The sequence below is a fragment of the Taudactylus pleione genome, unplaced genomic scaffold, assembly GCF_031769625.1.
Source record: "Taudactylus pleione unplaced genomic scaffold, aTauple2 ptg000109l, whole genome shotgun sequence".
NCBI lineage: Eukaryota > Metazoa > Chordata > Amphibia > Anura > Myobatrachidae > Taudactylus > Taudactylus pleione.
The window spans coordinates 5,395,188-5,420,653 of NW_028284511.1; the positions used below are offsets into that span (position 1 = coordinate 5,395,188).

At 41.5% G+C, this 25,466-nt stretch overlaps 1 protein-coding gene across 1 annotated transcript in view; it reads left to right on the top strand.

Annotated features, from left to right (window-relative positions):
- Nucleotides 1-25,466, top strand: part of MUC6 (mucin 6, oligomeric mucus/gel-forming) — a 215,441-nt gene that overhangs the window by 158,318 nt on the left and 31,657 nt on the right. The window contains exons 6-16 of the mRNA XM_088471031.1: nucleotides 2,108-2,131; nucleotides 3,423-3,455; nucleotides 4,767-4,808; nucleotides 6,703-6,940; nucleotides 7,464-7,590; nucleotides 9,810-9,897; nucleotides 12,459-12,568; nucleotides 13,230-13,437; nucleotides 16,406-16,528; nucleotides 20,230-20,350; nucleotides 24,632-24,770. Coding sequence (XP_088327157.1) covers nucleotides 2,108-2,131; nucleotides 3,423-3,455; nucleotides 4,767-4,808; nucleotides 6,703-6,940; nucleotides 7,464-7,590; nucleotides 9,810-9,897; nucleotides 12,459-12,568; nucleotides 13,230-13,437; nucleotides 16,406-16,528; nucleotides 20,230-20,350; nucleotides 24,632-24,770 — 1,253 coding nt within the window. The remainder of the gene's footprint in view (nucleotides 1-2,107; nucleotides 2,132-3,422; nucleotides 3,456-4,766; nucleotides 4,809-6,702; nucleotides 6,941-7,463; nucleotides 7,591-9,809; nucleotides 9,898-12,458; nucleotides 12,569-13,229; nucleotides 13,438-16,405; nucleotides 16,529-20,229; nucleotides 20,351-24,631; nucleotides 24,771-25,466) is intronic.

A 25,466-nucleotide genomic window follows, 5' to 3' on the forward strand; every position in this document is an offset into this window, starting at 1 on the left:
ATCCGAACACAACCGAATTTAGGGGTTCTGGGCCTGATTTAGAGCCGCTCGTAAGCGGCCGCTCGTTCGCTCTGAGAAATGTTCGCACAACTGCGCATGCATATGGTTCGCAATGCGCATGGGCAAACCAGTCATTGTAGGAAGTCGTGCGCTAGTAAAACAACGAGGGGCTGTTAATTTGATTGACAGAATGTACCGTTTGTGGGTGGTAACAGGGGAAGGTGCTTGAAAACGAGTGGAGATCCGAACGCAGGAGTGCCTAACGGTCAAAATGGCGTTTAATGGGAGTGCATAATTAGTAATGGAGCGTCATCGACCACGTCACTTGGTTGTCTTTTAGCCTGAACTGCTCGCAGTGATAGCGGGAAGTAAATCCTACCACAAGCACTGTGAGCAGTTCAGATGCCTTTCGATGTTCCCGATTAATCTAATTAATAATGGAGATGACGTGTGATGTGAACGGCAAAGGGGCGTCTTTACAAAATAGTGAACGCATTTTTCAGACGTTCGCTCAGACATAGAGGCATCAACACACCGCAAAGAGCACTCAATTTAAATATCCGGCCCATTTTTAACAACGAGCGTCCGCAAATAGTGTCCGGGTCTGAATCAGGCCCCCTAAGTAGAATAGGGTCAAGGTTCAGATTCACTTTTGTGTCTTGGGTCAAACCGAGTCCTGGTTTGGATCTGTTGCCAGTTTGGAATTCGGATATAAAAAACGATCTTGGGTCCTGGATTCGGACATTTTAGCTGTTTTTTTCGCTTATTAACCAATTTTTATTGATTTTTATCCAAAACCTAAACCAAAACACATGAGGGTGGTTTTGCAAAACCAAAATACGAAGATGAATCCAAATTCGAAAAACAAAACATGGGGGCCCGCAAACATCTCTAGTCAGCATGTTCTGTCCCATTAGGTACAAAATCTGCTCCCTAACATCCAACTTAATTTACTTTTCTGATTACCAGTGCTGAGTAAACTGATGTGAAGCGTATTTTTAAGACATAACTGAATTAAATTATAAACAGTAGTAACTTAATTTGGAAGTTGTGTACCTGGAGTCATGTAGCAGTTTTTGCGTGCATGGGCGTACCAGAAATAATAAATAATGTGTAAATTTGGTCTGGCACTTTTATGTGTCAGCAGAAATTATTATCATAAATTCTATATTTGAATTATATTTTATGTGTTGTGTGACCCTGATCACTAGCTACTTTACTTTGGAGTTCAGTAGGATCTGTTCAACAGATTTGTGTCCACACAAGCATACTGATGCTAAAAATGTCCACACATGGCGTTATGTGCAAAAACTGCATTAGAGACAATATGATAAGGTTATTTTACCTACCCAGGCTCATATTTCTATAGTGGGATGACAGCATACATACTGTACTGCAATACTGTAATAGCTATGATGCAATATACTTGGATCATTCATATGGGTATCATAAAGGCCACCATATCAGTCTACCTCTGCCTAATCTGCAGGCCAGGATGTACCCTTGAAGAGAGGCGGCAGTCACTTAAATATTAAAGACATTCTTGAGAGGTGCCCAGAAAATATAATTTTTCTTTGGGTAAGCCCTGAGCACCCTCCAGGTTAAAGGAAGCCTGTATAAAGTCTAGAGCTGTGCGAGGACCCCTATCTTTTTGTTTTGGTTTTTGATCTGGATTCATTTTTCTGTTTTGGTTTTGCAAAACCACAGTCACGTATTTTGGTTTTGGATCTGTATTTTGTTTTTTTAAATAATAAAAATAAACAACTAAAATCATGTAATTTGGACCTGTTTACATGCAATCCGAAACCCGACTTCAGTTTTTAAAACCGATTTCCGAGCTGATTTAGAAAACGAAGCCGGGACTCGGTTTGACTTGGAACCCCAAAGTGATTCCGAAGTCAGACTCGGTTTGACTCGGAACCCCTTAATTCAGTTGTTATAGCCATGGTTTCAGGCACTGTCTAGAGGTATGCACGTAGGAAGACATCCCATTGTAATTACTAGGAAATATGATTTTCTTATAGTATTTCTTACACTACTGTTTATACAATATCACATACCTGGAATATCTGACCAATTTAGTAACTTTATTATATTTGTTTTTCAGGTTCAAGTCCAAATGACATAATGTGTAAGTTCCATTCAGCTGAGTTTGTTTTCTTACTTTTCTTTATACCTAACTTGCTCTGGCCACGATAAATATCCAAGGCCGGGACCTAGGATGATGATGGCAGTATGATGTGGGATGTAGTCGACATACCGGCCTGCGGTATGATGTAACTCACATATAGCAGGCAATGCAGCCAGCAGCAGCTTGTCGTCATTTATGAACTGCGTGCAGCATGGGTTAAATCGCATGTGGCTTAGGAGTTGAAACGGCCACATGTTGGAGGCGGTAACGTGTTACTGATAATAAATCCAGCAGTTTTGAGGGAAACTTACCAGCAATATGCAGTGATATATGGTGACTAAGCCGTCAGGAAGTTTGGTTCTTGATAAATGTAGCCCTCGGCTGTTGTTCTTACACATTACTTAAAAATATGAGTTCTCAGTGGAATACTCATTACACCATCTCCCACTCCTCACACACCCATCTAACCTCCCAAACAAATGTCTAATAATCAAATAAATACTTCTTATCTTATGAGAAAAGAGCAGACAGAGATAAGGGGTACACTGGGAGAAGGTCCAAACTGGGATATAAGAATAGTGGTACTTTAAATGGACTGTTTATAATGGGAATTGTCACTAAATGTACAGAAGATCATTGTATACAAATGTTTATATAAAATATTTATTTATAAGTTCCTTAAATAAATCATTTGGGAAAGTTGTATGGCATTCATGTGTCTTTAACAAAGCAGCTAGAGTATATGAAATAATTTTCATGACCAGAGGGGTAGATGTATTTCTTAACGTCAGTAAAGTTCAGAGCCGTAACTAGACTTTTTGGAGCCCTGTGCCAGAGAAAGCATTGGTGCCCTCCCCCCCATTTTTTAAATAGGGACATAACATAGTGCACCTGAAAAAGGGGCATGGCCTCATGGGGAAGGACCAGGGAAGAGATAGGGGAGGCCAGGAAATGCTGGGGATAAAAGAAGAGGAAGCTACAAGTGAGAATGATGATAAATGGGAAAATTGACAGACCCAAAAAGCGCCCCCTGCCCTGTGGTGCCCTGTGCCATGGCACAGGTCGCACTGTCCCAGTAATGGCCCTGGTAAAGTTAAAGTAAGTGTACTGTAGTATGGGGGTAATTTTCATTTCTAACTACACAATGTATGTGTAACACCATGTCATAGGTCACATGCAATATTCATTCTTGGTATTGGGTGATGGTTTTTTGAATCAGATAAATGACAGTTTATTGAGGTGACCCAGTAATATTACAGTGCTATAACCTTGTGTCTCTGTTTGTTTGCAGCATTCCAGCGATACATAATTCCACTTTCAAATGGTAAGTGCCTTGATCTAAGGTTATCTATTTGCACAGTGGTATCCCTTTGGCTAGGTACACATCAGAATGACGTACAAAAGACCCGATGGGCGTTCCAATTTCCCTTTATCCCAGACCATGTACACAACATGCAATCCTCTGAATAACGGCACGATACATCATGTCAGAGCATTGTATCCAATTAATCTTTTCTCCTGGACAATCTATGCAATCACCGTATAGATTACTCGCAGGTCAGGTGATGTCTTCAGAGGAAAGACTGACCCAGTACATCTTGTGGTCTTCCGGTTGAGCGTACACACTGCATGATGTGCTCTACATCATTCATGACCTCTTCCCATGTTACGTGCAGCACATCAGATGGGAAGATGCATTGAATGATGCACGGGAACATGTGATTGAGCGTACACACTGTGATGTGAAAGAGGTGTCATTCCAATTTGCCTCAAAACTACATATTGTCCAATATATTGCCTAATGTGTACCAGGCCTTTCTCAAGGGGGGTATCCACTAGACGATAAATTTGAACGATTGAACGATAATGATAAAATCGTTCAATAATCGTTCGATAATTGTTCAAACATCGTTTGCAAATCGTGCAGTAATTGTTTCTAACGATGTACGATGCGCGCTCCCACTGGTCGTTTGATCGTCTCCTCCATCGACTGAACATGCAGGTCAATTTCACTTGATTGCTTACAAATCGTTTACACATCGTTTACACATCGTTCATGCTGAACGTTCAAACGATGAACCACTCACTGTCTGCCCACTATAGCTGAAAGCTCTCAATCACAGATTAAAACAACATAGTTTATTGTTAGATCTTTTGCAAATCGTTTGCAAATCTTTGGCAAATTGTTCAGAGTGGAAGATCATATTTCAAGGGAAACTTCAAGGGAAAATCGTTAAGAGGTTGGACAGGGATAAAATCGTCTAGTGGATGCCCCCCATCAGTCAGCAAATAAAATTGATTATATGTGTCGAAAATTATATTTATTACACAGGGTTTTTTAATGAACTAAAAGTATTTTGGGGGTCCATACCAATTATGCATTTATAGAAATATCCATCCACTCACATGAAAGCACATATGTAAGTAGTTGATAAGTGAAGTACCTAGTCTATGATTTAATAGCATTGATGTAATCCATACTGCATGCCATATCCTTTTCAGCTACCATATCTGAACAATGCCTAGGGCCATACAGTATAAAAGACTGGTACCCTAATCCCTGGTGAAGAATTCTAGGGTTCAGCTTCTGGAGTTTATATTTTAAATATATTTTTCACTTTTACATTTCTTACAGACACCACGGACCCAGTAGAGGCAGAGTATGACTCCACTAACAGTAAGTGGGAATTAATATTATTTCTATTCTACCAGGGTCAGAATGCAGCATCACCAAACCCAATAGCAATACTTTTGGGTGTGTCAAGCAATGCTTCCACAATCTACATGGTACAGTACCTCTCTGCATATGCACAGAGAAGTTTCTACGGGTAGCAGTCGGGAAGCCGACGGACGTAGTCCCGACCGCCAGCTTCCCGACTGTCTACCCCGGGAGCCCGACACCCGGCTTACCGATCGAAGGTAAGCCAGGCGCCTGGTGCGGACAGCCGTGGGGGGAGTTAGGTTAGAGGCTCCCAGGGGGGACTTAGGGTTAGGCACCCCCGGAGGTTAGGCTAGAGCAAGGGGGGGTTAGGGTTAGGCACCCCAGGGGGACATAGGGTTAGGTGGTAGGGAAGGGAGGGTTAGGTTTAGGTGCCTAGAGGGGGGATTAGGGTTAGGCACTTGGAGGGGAGGTTAGGGTTAGGCACCCCTAAGGGAGGTTTAGGGTTAGGGGTAGAATAGGGTTAGTAAATACTTACCTTTGGACAAATGGGGATTTTCACCCCTGCCGGGCTGCCATGCCATGCGGCCGGCGGTAAAGCATACTGATTCCGTTTCTACTAGGGCTTTAAATCATATGCACTAGACCAGCACGTGCTAAAAACCGGGCTTGATGCATGTGCAGTGAAGTCCCAGTCAGGGCTTTCTTGCCTATGCACCCAGGAATGCAGAGAGTGAGCGGAAGCAGTTAAAAAGTACCTGGGCCTGTCTGGGGACCTGGGCTGCTAAAGAGTCTCAGCCACAACCAGAAGATTATGTGGCCATTCATGTCCCCTTCAGTGGGTGGTGCAACATATAAATAGGGCTCCAATATACACAGTGGATGTATCCACACCCCCTAGTACCTTGGTCCGACAGATCTCCTGGCAGCCCACTATGTACCAGACCCAAGAGGTCTCACTTTGCTCTTCACTACCAGACCAATGCTTGCTCAGATGCCCCCATTCTGCTTGTCTCATATCAGTGCGTGAGCAATGGGAGCGTCACCTGACATTACAGGACTGCCATTCCCTTCTGGGCCTTGTAGTGAATGAACCATACTACACAAAGACATATTTATATGCTTACATCATCCTACCTTAAATCCTCCACCTTCCAGTGACTATAAATGATGTACTATGAAGCATATGCAGGTCCACTGCAACGTCTCAGATTATAACTCGTTTCATGAGTGATTTAGGGGTTTATGTATCAAGCAGTGAAAAGTGTGGAGAAGTGGACCAGTGGAGAAGTTGCCCATAGCAACCAATCAGCTCCTACTGTACCTATTATTTTATAGACTGTACTTGATAAATACTACTTCAAAGCTGATTGGTTGCTATGGGCAACATCTTCACTGGTTCACTTCTCCACATTTTTCACTGCTTGTTTACATAAACCCCATAGTTTCTTCATCAGAGAATTATCACTCATCCCCACTTAGTAACTGGACCGCTCACCAATAAAAACAGGAATATCTAATAATATAAGCCCAAAGGATAATGTGACACCTACACTATAGTTATTTACAGCACATATTTTTCTTTACAGATGATTACTTTACTGGTGGTCTTGGAGTGGGACCTGCCAACTATACAAGTTGTAAGTGTGTGTTATCTCCGTAAAAAAATAGAAATAAAGACTATTGTGATATAAATGTTGCAGATCTCTTGTCATGTAATGTTACCAGAACCAAAGATGGAAAATTATTATGCAAGAATAATGAAGTATTTTACAAAAAATATATAACAAAATAGAACATTTAATTTGTTTTTTTTTAATTAGGCACAAGAGGGATATTCCCTTGTCAAGACACATATGCAGTCTCAGTAACCTTAATAAATTATCTTATGGGTTATATTTTGTCTGTTTAGGCTCCAGTAAAGGGATTTGTTCCACATGGGGCAACAACCACTTCTTCACCTTTGACAATGACCTTTACGAGTTTACTGGATCTTGCAACTATGTGTTTGCTACTGTCTGCAATAGTAACACACCTGAATTCAACGTCCAAGTACAGCGATCCAGTGGAACATCCATTACCAGGATTATAATTCAGGTTGGACCCATCAATGTGGTGGCCAAAGGAAGCACAGTCACAATCAATGGAAAGTAAGTCTGCAAAACCTGTAGATAAAGGACTCTATCTCCCATCGACTAGTACAGGTGTGGGGAACCTTTTTTCTGTCGAGGGCCATTTTGATATATATAACATCATTTGCGGGCCCGTTGCAGGCCGCGGTCCCTCAATGTGATGTCACACGGGGCGGGGCCACAATTGATTACAGCAATACCCAGAGCATCCTGAGGATGCTCCGGGGAGGTGTAAGGGCAGCGGTGTACCATCAAAAGGGTGCTAATAATGCTCTTGGTGGCACTGCTGCATAGATTCTGGCTGCAGGGTGCCATTCTGAGCACCCTGCTAGCCAGATGAGGCTAGCAGAAAAAAGCTCTGAGGGCCAGACCAAATTATTCCCCGTGCCTTATACGGCCCCAGGGCCTAAGGTTCCCCATCCCTGGTCTAGTATTTTTATGAACGCAGAGATTTCCTAAAATTAGATTAGATTTATATGAATCCTTAATATGAAACACTAGTTATTAATGCTTTTCTAATGTCCGCTTTCTTTTTGGCTAGGAGAATTAATTTGCCTTTCACTACAAGTGGCATTGAAATTTTTAAAACTGGAGCTATATCAAAGCTGTTTGCTAAACAAAAAGGTTTCGAGCTAATAGCGACATGGAGCGGTGACAGCAATCTTATGGTAAGTTGGGTGTGACGTAAAGAATAGATGTCATGTATGGCAGTATTATTATTATTATTATTATTAACAGTTACTTATATAATTGCACTTTACAATTGGGAACAAACAATAATAAAACAAGACTGGGTAATAACAGACAGACAGATATAGAGGTAGGAGGGCCCTGCTCGCAAGCTTACAATCTATAAGGAAATAGGCATTGATACACAAGGATAACTGCCTCATCAGGGGCATTTTAAGAGTGGAGGGTGCCCCTGTGCAGTCTCCAATTGGGGCCCTGGAATCGGTATGAAATACCGCCGGCCGCATGTTCGAGTCCTGGCATCGGCAGGCCGACAGAAGCAGAGTTCCCGCTGGAAATCCAGATCGTCCCTAAGGTAAGTATAAACTAACTTAACCTAACCCCCTAACCCTAACCCTCCTTAGGGGTGCCTAACCCTAACCCCCCCCCCAAGTGCCTAACCCTAATCCCCCCTCTAAGTGCCTAACCCCCCCTTCCCCGCTGCCTAGTCCCCCGGGGGGGTGCCTAACCCTAACTCCCCCTAGCCTAACCCTAACCCTCCCGGGGGGGTGCCTAACCCTAAGTCCCCCTGGGTGCCCTAAACCTAACCCTCCCCACCCATGGCTGTTCGCTTGCGGCGCCCGGCATCTCTTCGATCGGGATGCCGGGCACCTGTCTCCTGGCGTCAGGAAAATGTCAGGCGTCTACATCTAGACGCCCGGAATTTCACCCTCGCTGGGATATGGCAGTCGGGAACCCGGCTGTCGGTATAAAGGCAGCCGGTTTCCCAATTGCATCCCGGGCCCCCACCTCTCTGGCAGTGCAGTAGATTCTGGCTTAATGCATGGGACTCTGGGAAAATGGTGCCTGTGCCTTATTGCCTTGGTCATCTTTACTGCGCAAGTCACTGTTTGTCCTTTATGCACAGCCAGAGTTTTTGTACCTAGCTCCACCAAAATTGGCATGGTAGTGTAGTTTGACCAGGATTAAGTTTTTGGCTGTTTGAAGTTCATCAGGGCCATCAAGGTCTACATGGTGCCCACCAAGTAGGACGTGTAGTCTCTAATTTGAAATTGTGTTTTAAGCAAGTTCGCTCAGGACGTCTTCCAGTGTCTAAAACTGCGCTGATCTGAAGACACAGGCTGATATGTCCTAGTAGGGGCAGACCTAACAGAAGAGCAGTGAGCTGGAGGATTAACTGTCACACCCCACCTGCACTGACAGTTCATATATCCTCCAAGCACATTTTCATATGCCCTGGTCTACAATGTTGGTGTGCAGAGATTTCTGCTCGGCAATGATTTGGGAAGCTATACTGATTTCTGTCCTGTAAGTCACTCTACTCCTGATATACCTCATTCCAAACAGTCAGAGTGGGGGTTCCAACAGCCTTTTCATTCTGTCTCCTAATGGAAAAACAAGCATTGTTTATACCTCAGAGTTGAGATAACTGTCTAAAATCTCTATATAAAAGGATACATAGGTCTTTTTTAGAGCTAAAACCATGTCAGCAAATAGTGGGGTCCTTTCCAGGATCAGTGGAATGGGGTTATAGGTGAGGAAAACGTAAAAAATGAAGGCTTTACTGCAAGTTCCATTCTGCAACCCGGGCAACACAGGGTATCCCAGCTAGTATTACATATTGGTACAGCCAGATTGAAGAGGTTCTTGGTGGGCTGTATGATCCAGTTACACAGGAATGTTGGCTTGTGTTAGAGGTATTCTTAAGAATTAAAATTAAGATATTACAGTAGAGAAGGCGCTGTAATAATAGACTTATATTAAGAAAAGGATGATAAAATATATATTGGTAACAAAAACAAAGACAAAAACCTCCCTTTTGTATGAATGGTGATGTTGGGGATCTAAATTCAAATCCCAGGTATACATAAAGAGAATAAAGTTGATACAATAGTATAACACCTTTGGTACACAACAAATATGTTAATTAAGAGATATTAAAGAGCTGCTATAGGACAGAGGACCTTGGCATAACCTACTGTAGCACAGGGCACTTTTATCTGGCACTAAAGCACTTTTAAGGAGAGAGGAAGTTGGAGAGATCAGGGTTATTAAAAACTCCTCCCTGTGATTTTCTCTCTCGGTGTGACCTTTGCAAAGGTTCCCTAATACCAAACAGATTGTTTGGAATAAAGTTCACATATTTAAACATTGAAAAACAGAGTACATTGTATATTAAATATTTCTTAATAAACAGGTTGAAATTGACAGAATATACATGAATAAAACCTGTGGACTTTGCGGGAACTTTAATGACATTCACAAGGATGACTTTGTGGTGAATGGTAAGTTCTTTAAACCCTTTCTGGGAATATCACTCAACCGGTTTAGAAAAAGTCTACAAAAATATTGTTAGATGAACTTTTAGCTAGAGATGTACAGGTCCGGTTCTACTTGATTCTTTTCGCCAAATTAGCACAAGTTCGGATTTATCCTATTGGGTTTCCAAAACACATGAGAGCCAGATCGCCAATAAGATGCTATTTTTCAGATCCAGACGGAACCGAGTAGAACCAAACTGCACATCTCTACTTTTAGCAAACATGGTAATGAACTAATGAGAAAAAGACTCGCCACTGTGCCTTCATAAAAACTGGAGTAAACCTGTCACTTAACCGCAGTGGAAACATTCACTTTTTTGGGTGGAACTAATATTCAGGGGAATGTAGCCTACCAAGTCACTAGTATCCTTTAACGCATTTAGAATATTAGGGGGAGATTTATCAAATCTTGGAGAGAGATAAAGTACCAACCAGGTTGTGTTTGCAAAATGACAATTAGAAGCTGATTGTACAGTCCTTTAATATCTTTCCACTTTATCTCTCTCCAGGATTTGATAAATATCCCCCCTAGTCAGTCAGTCAGTGACCTCTTATGAGAGGAGGGTCCAATGTGCAGTCTCCAACCGGGCCTTCCCTTTGCACCAGCTCAAGAGCAGTGTAGACTCTAACCCTTTGTTGGAGCCTACTGAGGACATCTTCCGGGAAAATTAAGCCATCGCCATTTTCCCAGCAATTTTTCTATAGTGCATATCTCCAGGAAAGTGGTGCCAGTGCCATTTGTCTGGATATTTCTTCAGCAGTGGCTGCAAAGTAGGTATATTCAATGGGTGTAGGGTGTGCAGCCCTCTTAACCTAGAAGCAGGTATGTACTGCACGCTCTGCACTCATTGTAGATACGCCAATATAGGCAGTGCCTCAGTGATGTTACTGGTTCCTATCAAATTGATAGACTGCATACTGGCTCGGCCCACAAAATACATGCCCCTGGTATATGTAGGTGACGAATACACTTTAATTCAAACAATATGAGGAAAACTGTAGATACTGTAAGTATAACTATTTAAATAGGCGTATGACTAGGTAGGGAGAAGAATATGTAAGGGTTAGGTCTAGACCTTCTCTGTATGTAAATTTGGAGTAGGACTTAATATAATGGTGGTGGATTGAGAGTAGGCAGTCCCAGGAACCCCAGTTATAGATAACGTGTCCCCCAGACCAACCACAGGAGAATATAATAGCAGACAAGTACATGGTGTTAATGCTAATATACAGTTAGTTAGCGTTCTTTAGTCACCATAATAAGGTATCAATATTTGGCTACCCCACCCAAGTCTGATGTATATATCTGGAAGGGCATAACTAGCCCATATGTTATATATGCATTTGTATTGTGAATGTTTTATTACATTATTAAATGAAGTTCTATAGCAAGCAGTCTTCCTTGGTCTTTACATCCAATCACAGCTAAGTGTGTTTAATGAAGGAAATACAGTACATGGAGAGGGGTTGGAATCAATCCTGCCTTAAGCGCCAATTTATTTATGTAATTTCTGCAGAATATCATTTGGAAACTGTAATTTCCGCATGATTTACGTATCTTGCCTAATTAACAAAGGCCTAGTGCAGGAGATCTCTGAGTTATTCTCAATGGATAATGCAGTCTGGCGCAATTTACCAAGATTAGAAAAAGTTAATCTTTTCAGAACTTGGCCCCAATACATAGCTAACGCCATCTTCAGATGACAGTTGCCGATACTTCATGGTATGGACCTACAGCTTCAGATTTTTCTTTTGGAGACTTTTGCAATGTATAGCCCATTGGCTACAATAGCTAATACCATTTAAAGTTGGCGTTAGCTATCGGGGCCAATTCTGGAATGTGAACAAAAATGGAGGGACTGCGCAGATATAAACATATCACCAATTTTTTTTAATCCTGGGAATACTGCTTTTGGGGGATTCCGACAAAAACTGTTTGGTAAATATGCTTCTTAGGGCCATATTCAGAGGTGGACGCTAGTAAAACATCGGGCACAACCACCCGATGTTTTTCTTCTGCGCATGCATCCGAGACGCACTGCGCATGCGTGCCGAAGGTGACCGCCAGTGGACTCACATCAAAAGACGTAGTTCCACTGACACCGGTGGCCCCTCGACCTACTGACATTTTGCTCCTGCCGTAGGCAGGTGCAATGTCTGATAGTGCGGCCGATGCATCCACCAATCTGTACACACATAGATGGATTTGCGCCGCGGCCAGTGGGCATTTCAATAGGACGTCCATCAAGCAAGCCACTAAAATTGCAGCCGTTACTGTACTGCATCCAACCTATGATTCAGGCCCTTAGTCATGTACTGTAAGTTGTAGCACCTAATGTACAGGGTGCTTAAACACATGTCTTATCAATTACAAAAAAATATAAGGGGATCAAAAATATATGGCTAACCATCTATGTACAGTCTGAAGCATCAGGCAGTTACACATGTCTTACAGTGCTCTGTATATAATTAAGTGTATTGATTCTTTGTCAATGTAAATAACCCTAATTTTGCTTGTTTTCAAGGAAAAATGTTGACGCCTTATCAGTATGCCAATTTGCAACAGATTGATGACCCTAATGTAATTTGCCCTCTTCAAGTACCTCAAATAAGCATTTCAAACAGCAACCAATATGTAAGTAATTCTCTTGACATTGGGTATAAAGTCCAATGATGGTATGATGGAAATAAGGGCATTTCAGTGCTTTACATATAGATAACACCTCTTTTTTTTAAGCTGCAAAATAGTCAGTGAGTCATGTCCATACTGATATCATATTCATATTAAACCATTTATATAAATCGGTTTCTAGTTATCAAAATGTAAAAGTAGGTAATTTAATTTGCCTTTAGCATATTATGCCTATACTTTTCACCAAACTATTGTAAAAAAAATTAAAGCAAAGAAACAAACAAATAAAGATTGAAATAAAATGTTGACTCAAAAGGTATATGCACAGTAATTGTGTTTCGGGAATTATATAGGAAGCGATAGGCTCTATCTAATCATATGGATTCACCAGGTGGCATTGGCAGGCTATCCCATGAGTGATTCATACTATCAAGACGAACCCACTGAATACTGTCTTCTCCATGCATTCAGGTGATGAGGTTGCAATAATGAAACAAATTGTGGTAGTGTGTCTTTGTTTTGGCAGGCATGCAGTCATAAAGCAGTACACAAACTAAGGAAGATAAGTTCATAGTGGAGACGGTTATAAAGAAAATATGGCCTTTAATGGATTTATTTGCCTTTTACTGTATTTTTAATTTTTTTTTATTTGCATTTCTTCAAGATAAATCAATGTTATGATCTTCTGGATCAAGTCTCCACCTCGTGTTTGGTTTCCAAGATTCCATTTCTTAAACGCTGCCAGCAAGACTTAGAGGAATGTTCAATTCCTGGGGACTCAAACTGCACATGTGCGACCCTCTCTGAGTACTCCACAAGGTGTGCCCTGTGCTCCCAGCCATTGAGCAACTGGAGGACCAAGAACCTTTGTTGTGAGTACATTTAAGAACGTCAGGGATTTGCCACAGCAAGAAGATTTAGGGGTCTGTGGGCCTGATTCAGACCCGTTCGCTAGATATGGACGCTCGCTCCCAGCGTCTGCAAATTTGGCTAAGTGACGTCAAGGCAGGAGATCGCACGGCAAGGCATAAGCACGCCCACTTTGTCTTGGCGTGCGAACGCCCTGTGTATGCAGACGCCCACCAGCCTGTCTTTAGCCGCCCACTAGTGCACGTCATCTCCAGGAAGTGTATGCAACCATCGGTACATCGGGTTCCATCGAAAGTGAACGCAGCACTTGAGTTTGACTGTACCCTACCACAAGCACTGCGAGCACTTCAGTGTATAATTCAACCAGGTGACATGTACTATGACGCTGGCTGTTAATTATGCACGCCTCTGAAACGCCTCTGTTCGCACCTCCACTCCCCTGTTTCCAGTGGCCTGCCCCTGTTACCACCCACAAACGGCTTCTCCTGTCACTCATTTGACTGGGCTGTCTCTGCTGGGCGAGCGATTGCTTCCCGATCGCTCGGACTAGTTCGCGGTACGCGCGCTGTGATGCATACACATGCGCACTTTGCAAAACATCGCTCTCTCCAAGTGTTTCCTTGCTAGCGAATGGGTCTGAATCAGGCCTTGTGTACTAAGCCTAGGATGGAGATAATGTGAACGGAGATAATGTCCCAGCCAATCAGCTCCTGTCACAGGCTGTCTTTGAAAAATGACAGGAGCTCATAGGTTTGTACTTTATCTCGATCCACTTTGTCTCTCTCCAAGGCTTAGTACATCTACCCCATAGCCCATTTGTTTTATTTATTTATTTATTATCTGCAGTAATATGGGACTATGGGCCTGATTCAGAGTTGGGAATAGAGAGAGATCTCTCTCAACTGATCGTCTTGGTGAAACCATGCTGCACTGCAGGTGGGGCAGATTTAAAATGTGCAGAGGATTTAGATTTGGGAGGGAGGTGTCCAAACTGACATCTAAAGTGCAGTGTAATAATAAAGCTGTGCAGTGTTTGTGGGCTACATGTAAAAGCAGCCAGTATTTACACTACATGCAAAAAAATGTATGGATTTACACCCCTTGCATTGCAACATGGTTCGCCCAGGTACACAGTTAAGTGCTATCTCTCTTTATTCCCAAATCTGAATCAGGCCCTTTATAATATCACAATGTTCACACAACAGTTTTTATTTAATTTATCCCCCTCTCATTATTTTCTGTTTTTCATTTGCTTTGTTGTTTGCTTCTTATCTTTCTGCTGTTTTTCCTAAGCAAACAAATAGATAAGTCTACAATAAAAAGACCACACGGCAAAACAAAGCCATCAGACCACAGTTTACAAAATGATGTAATATTATTGGTCCTAGGAGTCATTGTACACAACACTGAATGGAACGTCTCACCAATTATCTGGATGGATGGCTGCTTTGTCTGCTGTTAGTTACTGTGGCAGCAGCTATTATGTTGCTCAGTTTCGCAATTTGCCATCTTCTCTGCGATTTCCTGGATGTGTCCGTATCACACCTGTGTTGACAGATGATTAACACATGATTTTATAACAACTAATTACGCAGACCAAGTAACCCTTAAATGAACCCCAAACGGTCAATGAGGGTAACAGGGATTTCATTTTATAAGTAGTACATCATTTCATTTCCAGATGCGCAGTGAAAGAGAAGAACATAGGAATATTATTTTTAGACTGTTGCAATAACATAATCACCAAGGGGCCCATTTATCAAAGTGCATTTGAGGTAAATTCCCCGAAAACACCTGTTTTCGGGGGTTTACCTCAAATACTAAGTATCCCCTGAATGTATGAAGGAGAGACCGCAGCAGGTATCTCCGATACCTGCTGCGATCCCTCCATTGCCGCCGGCAGCCGCCTCCCCCATAGGTTTGTATGGGGGATGCAATGCTGCCAAATGTATCAATATCGGGAATGCTTCGCATTCCCGATATTGACCCCAGCAGCTAACGCTATCTGAAGATAGCGTTAGCCGCTGTGTCCTATGGGCACTCACCGCATTTCAGCCGGCGGAGGGATCTTCCAGATCCCTCCGCCGGCAATGGGCGCCGCTCATGTGCAGTCCTCGGGACTGCGCATGCGCAGTAGCCCGGAATGCGCTCCGGCCACATCGCAGGGACGGGCTCTTTTCGGAGCCCGTCTCCCTGCATGTGCCGGATCATACATTCGGCCGGTATGATCGCATTTTGCAATGCGATCATGGCCGGTACTGCATGCCCTGATCGCATTGCAAAATGCGATCCTTAATAAATGGGCCCCCAAGATAAAATAATGCCTATTGCTCCTGTACAGCGGACAGTACATGGAGAACAATGTGTACAGTATACTGGCCAGTATGCAGAGTTATATACATCTTGTAATGCATCTGCCCCTTACGTGTGCACCTGATATGCTATTGGTCTTCATTATCATCAGTCCATACTTGCACCTACTGTACGTTATACTAGATGCAAAAGATACGCTTCCAAACAGGTGTGTCTACACTATACATAGGCATGCACTCAGCTCCTCAGCATGCGCAATCGGTCTCTGAGACTGGCCCTATAGCGTTGAACATAACATTTGTGAGCATTGGAAGGCCCATCATATACCTAGGGGTCTACGTACTAAGCCTTGGAGATAGATAAATTGGATGGAGATAAAATACCAACCAATCAGCTCCTAACTGTCACTTTGCAGGCTGTTTGAGAAATTACAGTTAGGAGCTGCTTGGTTGGTACTTTATTTCTCTCCAAGCCTTAGTACATAGGCCCAACAGTCTCATTAGTGGGCTGAGCAGGCTAAAATTGAAGAAGTAGCAAAAATGATGTTTAGTGAATAGTAGATGTATCATATGAGGCAAGTTGTTATGGTATATTATACATTATTGGTAGACCCAGTAAACTAGAAATTCAGGATTCTACTTTTCTTTTTTTCCCTAGCCTTGGACACGTGCCTGTCTAACCAGGCTTATGAGGAATGTGCAAGTCCATGCAGCCCCACTTGCTCCAATCCCCAGTATACCTGCAACTCACCCTGCGTGTATGGATGCTTCTGCCCGTCAGGTAATTCAATGCTGCTAAATTATAGACAAGGTTATATCACTCAAAGCATTGGGGGATAAAAACTACAATCAGTTTGGAGCCCAACTCCATGTTCCTTTTTCTTGCCTCATAACTCACTCACACTTACAATTCTTTAATATCCACTCAGGGCTGTAAACCTTCTATATAACACACAACAATCCTCATATTCGAAGTGTATTAGAACAAACATAATGCCACATATTTACCCTCATTGGTTTTCTCTGACCAGAACCTGAGCAGAGCATCCTTGCAATGTTCACCTACTTTTGTATAAATTAAGGATCGGGACTAATCATTATAAAGTTAATTCAGGAGATATCACTGATATCTCCTGCTTACCTTTCATCCCCGATCTAGCCGACTGTCCCATATACTAGTATAGGAATATAGGGACCTCCCGCATCCCCGCTCCTTCTCTATTGGAAGGAATCCCGGGTTACGAAGAGGGATCCTTTTGGATCCATTCACCCATGTCCATCTCCTTCCGCCAGACACAGGAGCTTTGTGCGCCTGCGTGAAGCCCAATTGGATACTTAATTTTAGGGGACCGTCCGGTCGTTCCCTGATAATTAACATAATGAATGGACACCTAGGTGTAGATGTATTAAGTCTTAAAGAGAGATAAAGTTCCAACCAATCAGCTCCCACTGTCAGTTTACAGGCTGTGTTTGAAAAATAACAGGAGCTGATTGGTTGGTACTTTATCTCTCTCCAAGGCTTAGTACATCTACCCTTACATCTACAGTTGTCAAGCACAGTTGCCACAGGAGCTCTTGTAGATGAATTGTGAGCTCACTATTTACTGAATAACCGGTGCTCAGTAGTGGAGCGATTAGAGAAATGATAGGGTGCAGCATAGTGAGTAGTAGTAATATAATATATCTGTATGGGTATAGTGAAGGTGGCAAATGTCCTTATCTTTAGCACATACAGTATAGATGTCAAAATGTCCTGAAGATATGATATATTTCACAGCTACTTATACACCTATTCACGTCTGGTGTACTAGAAAACAGAAAGCCAAAGATAACCTGCACAGATCATTATTTGTCAGCTGAATACTGAAGCGGTATGAGCACTGTGTAGGGAAATCTGAAGCAGGGGCGGTGCTAGGGTGTTCGGCGCCCCCCTGCAAAATATAAATTTGTGCCCTCCCATTTTCTATAAAGGGACAATTCCACAAAAAAAGGGACATGGTCTTCCAAGGAAGGGACATGGCCACACAATAGTTACCCCAATGCAAATTATGCCACACAGTAGCACAATCTTTTTCACATTACATCACAGGTAACGCCCCTGATTCATATTACACCACATAGTAGTGACCCTTATTCACATTACACCACATAGTAGTGACCCTTATTCACATTACACCACATAGTAGTGACCCTTACTCACATTACACCACATAGTAGTAACCTTGATTCACATTACACCACATAGTAGTGACCCTTATTCACATTACACCACATAGTAGTAACTTTGATTCACTTTACACCACATAGTAGTGACCCTTATTCACATTACACCACATAGTAGTGCCCCTGATTCATATTACACCACATAATAGTGTCCCTTATTCACATTACACCACATAGTAGTGACCCTTATTCACATTACACCACATAGTAGTGACCCTTATTCACATTACACCACATAGTAGTGACCCTAATTCACATTACACCACATAGTAGTAACCTTGATTCACATTACACCACATAGTAGTGACCCTTATTCACATTACACCACATAGTAGTGACCCTTATTCACATTACACCACATAGTAGTAACCTTGATTCACATTACACCACATAGTAGTGACCCTTATTCACATTACACCACATAGTAGTAACTTTGATTCACATTACACCACATAGTAGTGACCCTTATTCACATTACACCACATAGTAGTGCCCCTGATTCATATTACACCACATAATAGTGACCCTTATTCACATTACACCACATAGTAGTGACCCTGATTCACATTACACCACATAGTAGTGACCCTGATTCACACTACACCACATAGTAGTGACCCTGATTCACATTACACCACATAGTAGTGACCCTTATTCACATTACACCACATAGCAGTGACCCTGATTCATATTACACCACATAGTAGTGTCCCTGATTCACATTACACCACATAGTAGTGACCCTGATTCACATTACACCACATAGTAGTGACCCTGATTCACATTACACCACATAGTAGTGACCCTTATTCACATTACACCACATAGCAGTGACCCTGATTCATATTACACCACATAGTAGTGTCCCTGATTCACATTACACTACAAAGTAGTGACCCTTATTCACATTATGATTATGACACACAGTTGTGCTCCTTATTCACGTTACTCCACACAGTAGTAGTGTCCCTTATACACATAATGCCACATAGTAGTAGTACCCCTTATACACATAATGCCACGGTAGTAGTGTCCCTTATACACATAATGCCACAGTTGTAGTGGCCCTTATCCACATAATACTCCCAGTAGTGACCCTTATACACATAATGCCCACAGTACTGCCCCTTATACATATAATGTCCACAATACTGACTCTTATACACACAATGCCCACAATAGTAGTGCCCTTTGCACATAATGCCTTCAGTAGTAGTGCCCCTTATACACAATGCCCACAGTAGCAGTGCCCCTTACACATAATGCCCACAGTAGCAGTGTCCCAAACACATAATGGCCACTGTACTAGTGTTTCTTACACATTATGCTACACAGACACACAGCACTGTACTTACCTGAAGCCCTGCTTCTACGCCCACCGCCATCCGACAGCTACTTGCGGTTGGCACTATGGGAGAGACGTCATGACGTATATCCCTACTACACACACTGGGGGAGCTGGAAGGCAGAGCTCAGGAGTGAGTTCCAGCCTCCAGCTATAGGGAAGGAGCAGCAGGACGCCCACTGGTAACAAAATGTCAAGGGGTGCCCGTCAAATGGAGAAGGCGATGCTGCCTCTCCAGACCGGCACCTCCCTGCTATGCAAAGCCGGCTTACCACATTGTGCTGGACCTGATCTGAAGAGTGTTTTAGGATACATATGTGACACACTGTTGAGCACTGTAGGACAAGGGAGATATAGAGGCCGTGTTAAAAGAGCAGGGAGGAAGTGCAGGACATAGATGTGCTTATGACATGGATAGTAAAGTGAATAGAACACAAGCAAAGAGGGTCCTGTTGATGAAAGCTTACTATCTAAAGAGACTAAAAGAAGCTGTACAAAGAGAATAGGATGCTGGGTGGGTGAGTAGATGGAGGAGTGGAAGGGATGACGGTTAGGAGAAGAGTTGGGTTTTTATGATAGGTGAGTTTTCAGGGTGCGTTTCCAGCTGTGAAAACTAGCGAATAGTCAGAGTGTGTGGGAGTGAGTTCCAGAAATGGGGAGCAGTGTTGGAGATTTATGCTTCGCTAATCATCGATCATATATTTTCTGTAATAATAATGTTTGGAGTTGATCATTTTATCAGCAGGAGGATATAAATGAATTTAAAAAAGTAATTTAAATTGTAGCATCTTTCAGTTAGAAAAAAAAGATGACATAAACTTGGTTATCAGAGCTGTCTAACATATTGTTCGGAGTATTTGCATGTGTTGTATACCTGGAATAAGCATAAGATAATCATCATTCTCCTCTCTCAGGAACTGTCCTTGATGACCTATCCAAGAATAACACCTGTGTGCCAGTCAGCGACTGCCCTTGTTTTTTTAATGGACAGCTCTACAGCCCTGGAGATCATATTAGTACAGACTGCAGTAGCTGGTGCGTAAGTAAACCAAACAAGGGAGGAAGTTATTCTATCCATTGTGTAACAGTGTTATGTTCTGTGCCAAGAGGACATAGAGTTTGCAGATAGACTTTCACAAATGCTACAGGTGTTTCCATTTCGCAGCTTGGTCACACGAATGCTTTGTGACTTTGCATTTTGAGATACTCCACACAGAGGTCAATATTTTTAACCAAATAATTTCTGTATTTTAGCTATGAAATGACAAAGATGAGGATGCATAATGAAAGTGATAGTGCGGGGGTACATATTAGGAGATGGCAAATTCCACAATACTTTTCCACCAGTAGCTGATTGAACTTCTCATCATCAATCCAAATTGGACATATCTCGATCCTCAAGGCACGCTAACAGTCCAGGTTTTAAGGGTAGCCATACCTGAGCACATGTGACTCAATTAGTACTGCATTTATTTTGATATAACCATGTGTGCTCAAGCATGGATAGCCTCAAAACCTGGACTGTTAGTGTGCCCTGAAGGCAGAGGTTGGGAAAAAGTGGCATATTATGACAGACTGCCCTCCACCCACAATTCACATGTATCCTAATCAATCTGGGAACACCTCAGACAATGCACCTCGGGACGGTGTATTAGTGAGATGCCCATGCTGCTTACAATTTTTAAAAGTTCATATAATAATTAATAACTATTATTATTATTATTAGTATTATATGGACCTTTAAATTTATGGATTATTCATGATTATAAAAAAAAATGGTTACTTCATTTTACGGAAGTGCTGTGATTTCTAAACCTTTCATCAGGTTAATATTACTATATATTTCAGCGACAGTCTGTCCCACATCCGTAATTACTGACTTTAAACAATGACCACCAACCCTGTTGCCAGCAGTGCTTGCCACAGCAGACAAAACATATAAATTATCTTTGATTGTAAATATGATAAGTGTGGTTGAGTTTTTTAAAACTGAGAATAATTATTTTAAATTACACATAACAAAGATTTCACGTAAGTGTTCGACTATTTATAGACCGAAATAGCAAATATGGGATATTCCCATACAGTTCAGTCCCTGCAAACAAATGAAATGTAATAAAGACTCATTACATGACAGACCACACCGAACGACGGCAAATAGTCCTTGAGTAATACTAATTTCCATATCATTTCATTTGTCTCCATTCAGTTACTGTGGCAGCTTCAATTCATATTTCACAACACGGTGTGTCATTACAGCTTCCTTATCTGTGTCACATCAGAATATATTGTGGCAGGTAGTGACAAATAGGCTAATCCCTCCAATCCACTATAAGACAGTGTTCCCAGCAGCCAGCACGTAAATTCCCATAGACGCCTGTACCATACCTCTTTTCTATTATTGGCAAGCATTGCTGTTATTGTGTTTCAAGAGCAATGCCTCTGGATCAGTGAGGTTCTCATCATTACTCAAATAACTCATTAGCAATGAAAGCACAACTCATACGATAGCCAGGGCCAGATTAACAGTGAGGCAGATGGGACAACAGTTCCAGGGCTCCACATAAAAATAGGTCCAACCTCATTACAGCATAATGATGATCAGCCACCCAGCTGGACACACGGTCAGCCATAAATTATATGTATTAAGATGTATTTCTCTTTTCCTCACAAAATTATAATTTTTTTCTACTTTTATGTATCTAAGGAGACATTGGGGCTGATTGTGTAAGGGGTGTACAGGCCCACATACAGCTCAACCATTTCTTACAATAGGCCCTTGATTATATTTAGCCAACAGCCCTTGTGGTCCTTAATACGACCTTGACGATTGCTCTCACCTCTCTCCTGTAAAACAGGGCTGTACCTAGGGTGGTTTGACATGTGCCGTGGCACAGGGCATCACAGGGCAGGGGGCATCATTCCGGCCTGTCAATTTTCTGTTTATAATCATTCTCACTTGTAGTTTCCTATTTTTTTATTCCCAGCATCTCCTGGCCAACCCTATCTTTACCCTAGCTGACTCCTCCTCCATCTGGCCACCTCCCCAAGCTCCTTCAGTCATATCCTCTTTTATTTACACATACATTTCAAAATACTGTCATACCCAGGACTCAAACCAATCACCTCTCACATGACAGTCAGACACCTTACACATGGAGCTACAGTATCTTCCCCACAAGTTCTTTTTGAGTGCGCATATTATGTCCCTAAGGGGGGGTGCCAATGCTCTTTCTGGCCCAGGGCACCAAAAAGTCGAGTTACGGCTCTGCTGTAAAATATACCTTTGCAAACCATGTGGTGTGTGTACTAAGCCTTGGAGAGAGAGAAAGTGGAGAGAGAGAAAGTACCAACCAATCAGCTCCTATCTGTTATTTTTCAAACACAGTCTGTACTCTTGAATTCAATAATAAAAATCATTAATTTTATTGTTGTTAATAAAACATGTTATCAGACTATTGTTAGCAAAACACCAAAACAAATTTCCTAGTAAAATATTTAGAAATAAAAATATTTTTGAAAATTGGTAAGAAAAGTTGTGAATAAAATAATGTTAATATTAGATTGTATCAAATTTCTGTTTTATTCAGTATCATTGTGTCAGTTACAGTAGGTTTAATATTAATATGAAATTATTATTAATTGCTTCATTTAAGGATATATATGACTATTAAAGTTAGTATCCAATCTATACTTTGGTATTAGTTTTTATTGCTGTATAACTCTAGAATTGTGATGGAATGCTGGATTTAGCAATCCTATTTCCACATCACTTACCAATATTCATATAATAATATTCACATTTATCTAGATTTTATTGTTACAATATAGCTTAATTTTATTTTAAATTCAAATATTTTCAACAAATATTGTTGTTGCTACTTTGTACTCTGTAGATCTAGGCCAATAACCATTTTTATTGTTCTTACTGTTGCAATAAAGGTACAAGTAGATGTACCGTAGTTGTTGTTGGGTGTGGTATAAGAAATCAACAGACAAAAGGTCGACAATGTATAGGTCGACACCAAAAGATCTACAGGCAAAAGGCCGACAGTGGCAAAAAGTCGAGAGGTACAAATGGTGGACTGAGAAAAGGTCGATAGTGCAAAAGGTCAACAGGTACAAATGGTAAACACAAAAATGGTTGAAACACTTTTTAAAAAAATGTTAAGCCTAAGCCTAACCCTCCTCCTAGAGCCTAACCACATCCTTCCCTCTGGTACCTAACCCTCCCCCAAGTGCCTAAACCTAACTATAGACTAACCCCAACCCTTCCCTAGTGCCTAACCCTAACTATCCCCTCCCCAAAGTGCCTGACCCTAACCTTAAATATGTTGATAAAACAAAAAAAATGTTGACCTGTTTTTGTGTTGACCAATTGAACCTATCTACCTTTTGTACCTGTTGACCTTTTGCACTGTCAATCTTTTTTCAGTTAACCTTTTGTTCCTGACGACCTTCTGTATTGCCTGTCGACCATTTGGTGTTGACCTATACATTGTCGACCTTTTGTCTGCGAACCTTTCACCCGGATACCGTTGTTTCTACTCTGTATTTTTGAAGAGATATTCTGCCTAATACTGGGCAGCTTAGTTTCTACAATGAAATTTATAATTAAGCTAGGACACACCCCTCCTAAATTTAAATCTGCCCCATCTGGAGTGCAACATGTTTTTGTCAAGGTACAATGTTATTCTTAATTTGGTAGTATTGGACCAGCCTATTTTTGCTCTATAGCTGGATACATACTATACGATATATCAACCGATATATCCTCTGTGACGGATCAGAATCGGTGATGGATCGCAATGACCATCGTATAGTGTGTACCCTGATAACCACTCAAATTATCGCATGATTAACTGGGTGGTCGCATCTACCCATTGGACGTACTGCACATCAGATTGGATGATGAGACGTATGATGCGGTATAGTTACATTATACATGTAACAATATATCACACCATCGTACAGCAGATGTACAGTGTGTAAGATGATGCGCTATATCATTACATTGAATCGCTGCGTCGCTGGGTCGCCTGGTCATCCAGATGTGTACCAATATTTAGTATGGACTCTCATGATACCACAAAAAGCGGATGATTGAAGATTCAAACTAAAAATAAAATACGTAGCTTTATAGGGCATCTAAATCGGGTACATTTACCTCCTTTCAGCACAACTGTTTTTCCAGTTGTTTTCCACCCAGTAATAGAATTTGCTCCTAACTATAAATTAGCCCCAAAGCATTAAATTCAGAACTTGGTCCACTACTTTAAGACAATATCCTAAATACTATTTTCTTCTTTTCTATAGTGAGTGCCAAGTGGGCCAGTGGAGTTGCAAAAGTACTCCTTGCCCTGGGCGATGTTCTATAGAAGGCGGCTCCTTTATCACCACCTTTGACACTAACACATTTCGGTTTCATGGAGCCTGCATGTATGCCCTGGTCACAGTAAGTCAGTCATAGATGAACTATGAAGTCATGAAGACAATAATTGAGGGAGAGATTTATCAAACCTTCAAAATAGAGCACATGGAGGTGATGAACATAGGAACCAATCAGATTTCAGCTATTATTTTATAGAATGTACTAGATAAATAATAGCTGAAGACTGATTGGATAATAAGGGCAATACCTCCACTTGTCCACTTTAGAAGGTTTGGCAAGTCTCCCTCTGACTGTACAGTATGTTACTGTATCTTGTTGTACTAATTATTGACCCTTTATATATTTAGGCTTCTTTGAGCTGTTGTCTATGGTGATCTAGTGCAGCAAGAGGTAACGCTATAATTGGACAAGAAGGCCTCCAATACTGCACCTTAGCCTATGTCCAACAATTATAACTAAGAACTTCTTAAACAAGTTGATCCAGAGATGCTTTATGTTTATAATATATAGCATCATCAATAATATTATAATATTCAATCGTAACCTAAAAATAAAATAATAAAACAAACATATATTTCATTTTTAAAAACTCACCATGTTGGATTTTTTTTAACAGCTGAGAAGAAATGTAACAGATGCAATAGCTGGTGCAAACTACAGGGCATCAGTAACATGTAGAGATAACATGCAATTTTGGTTGGTCAATATAGTTAAATTAACCAACTACTGTACCTTGTGTGATCTGCAAAGTGACTGTTA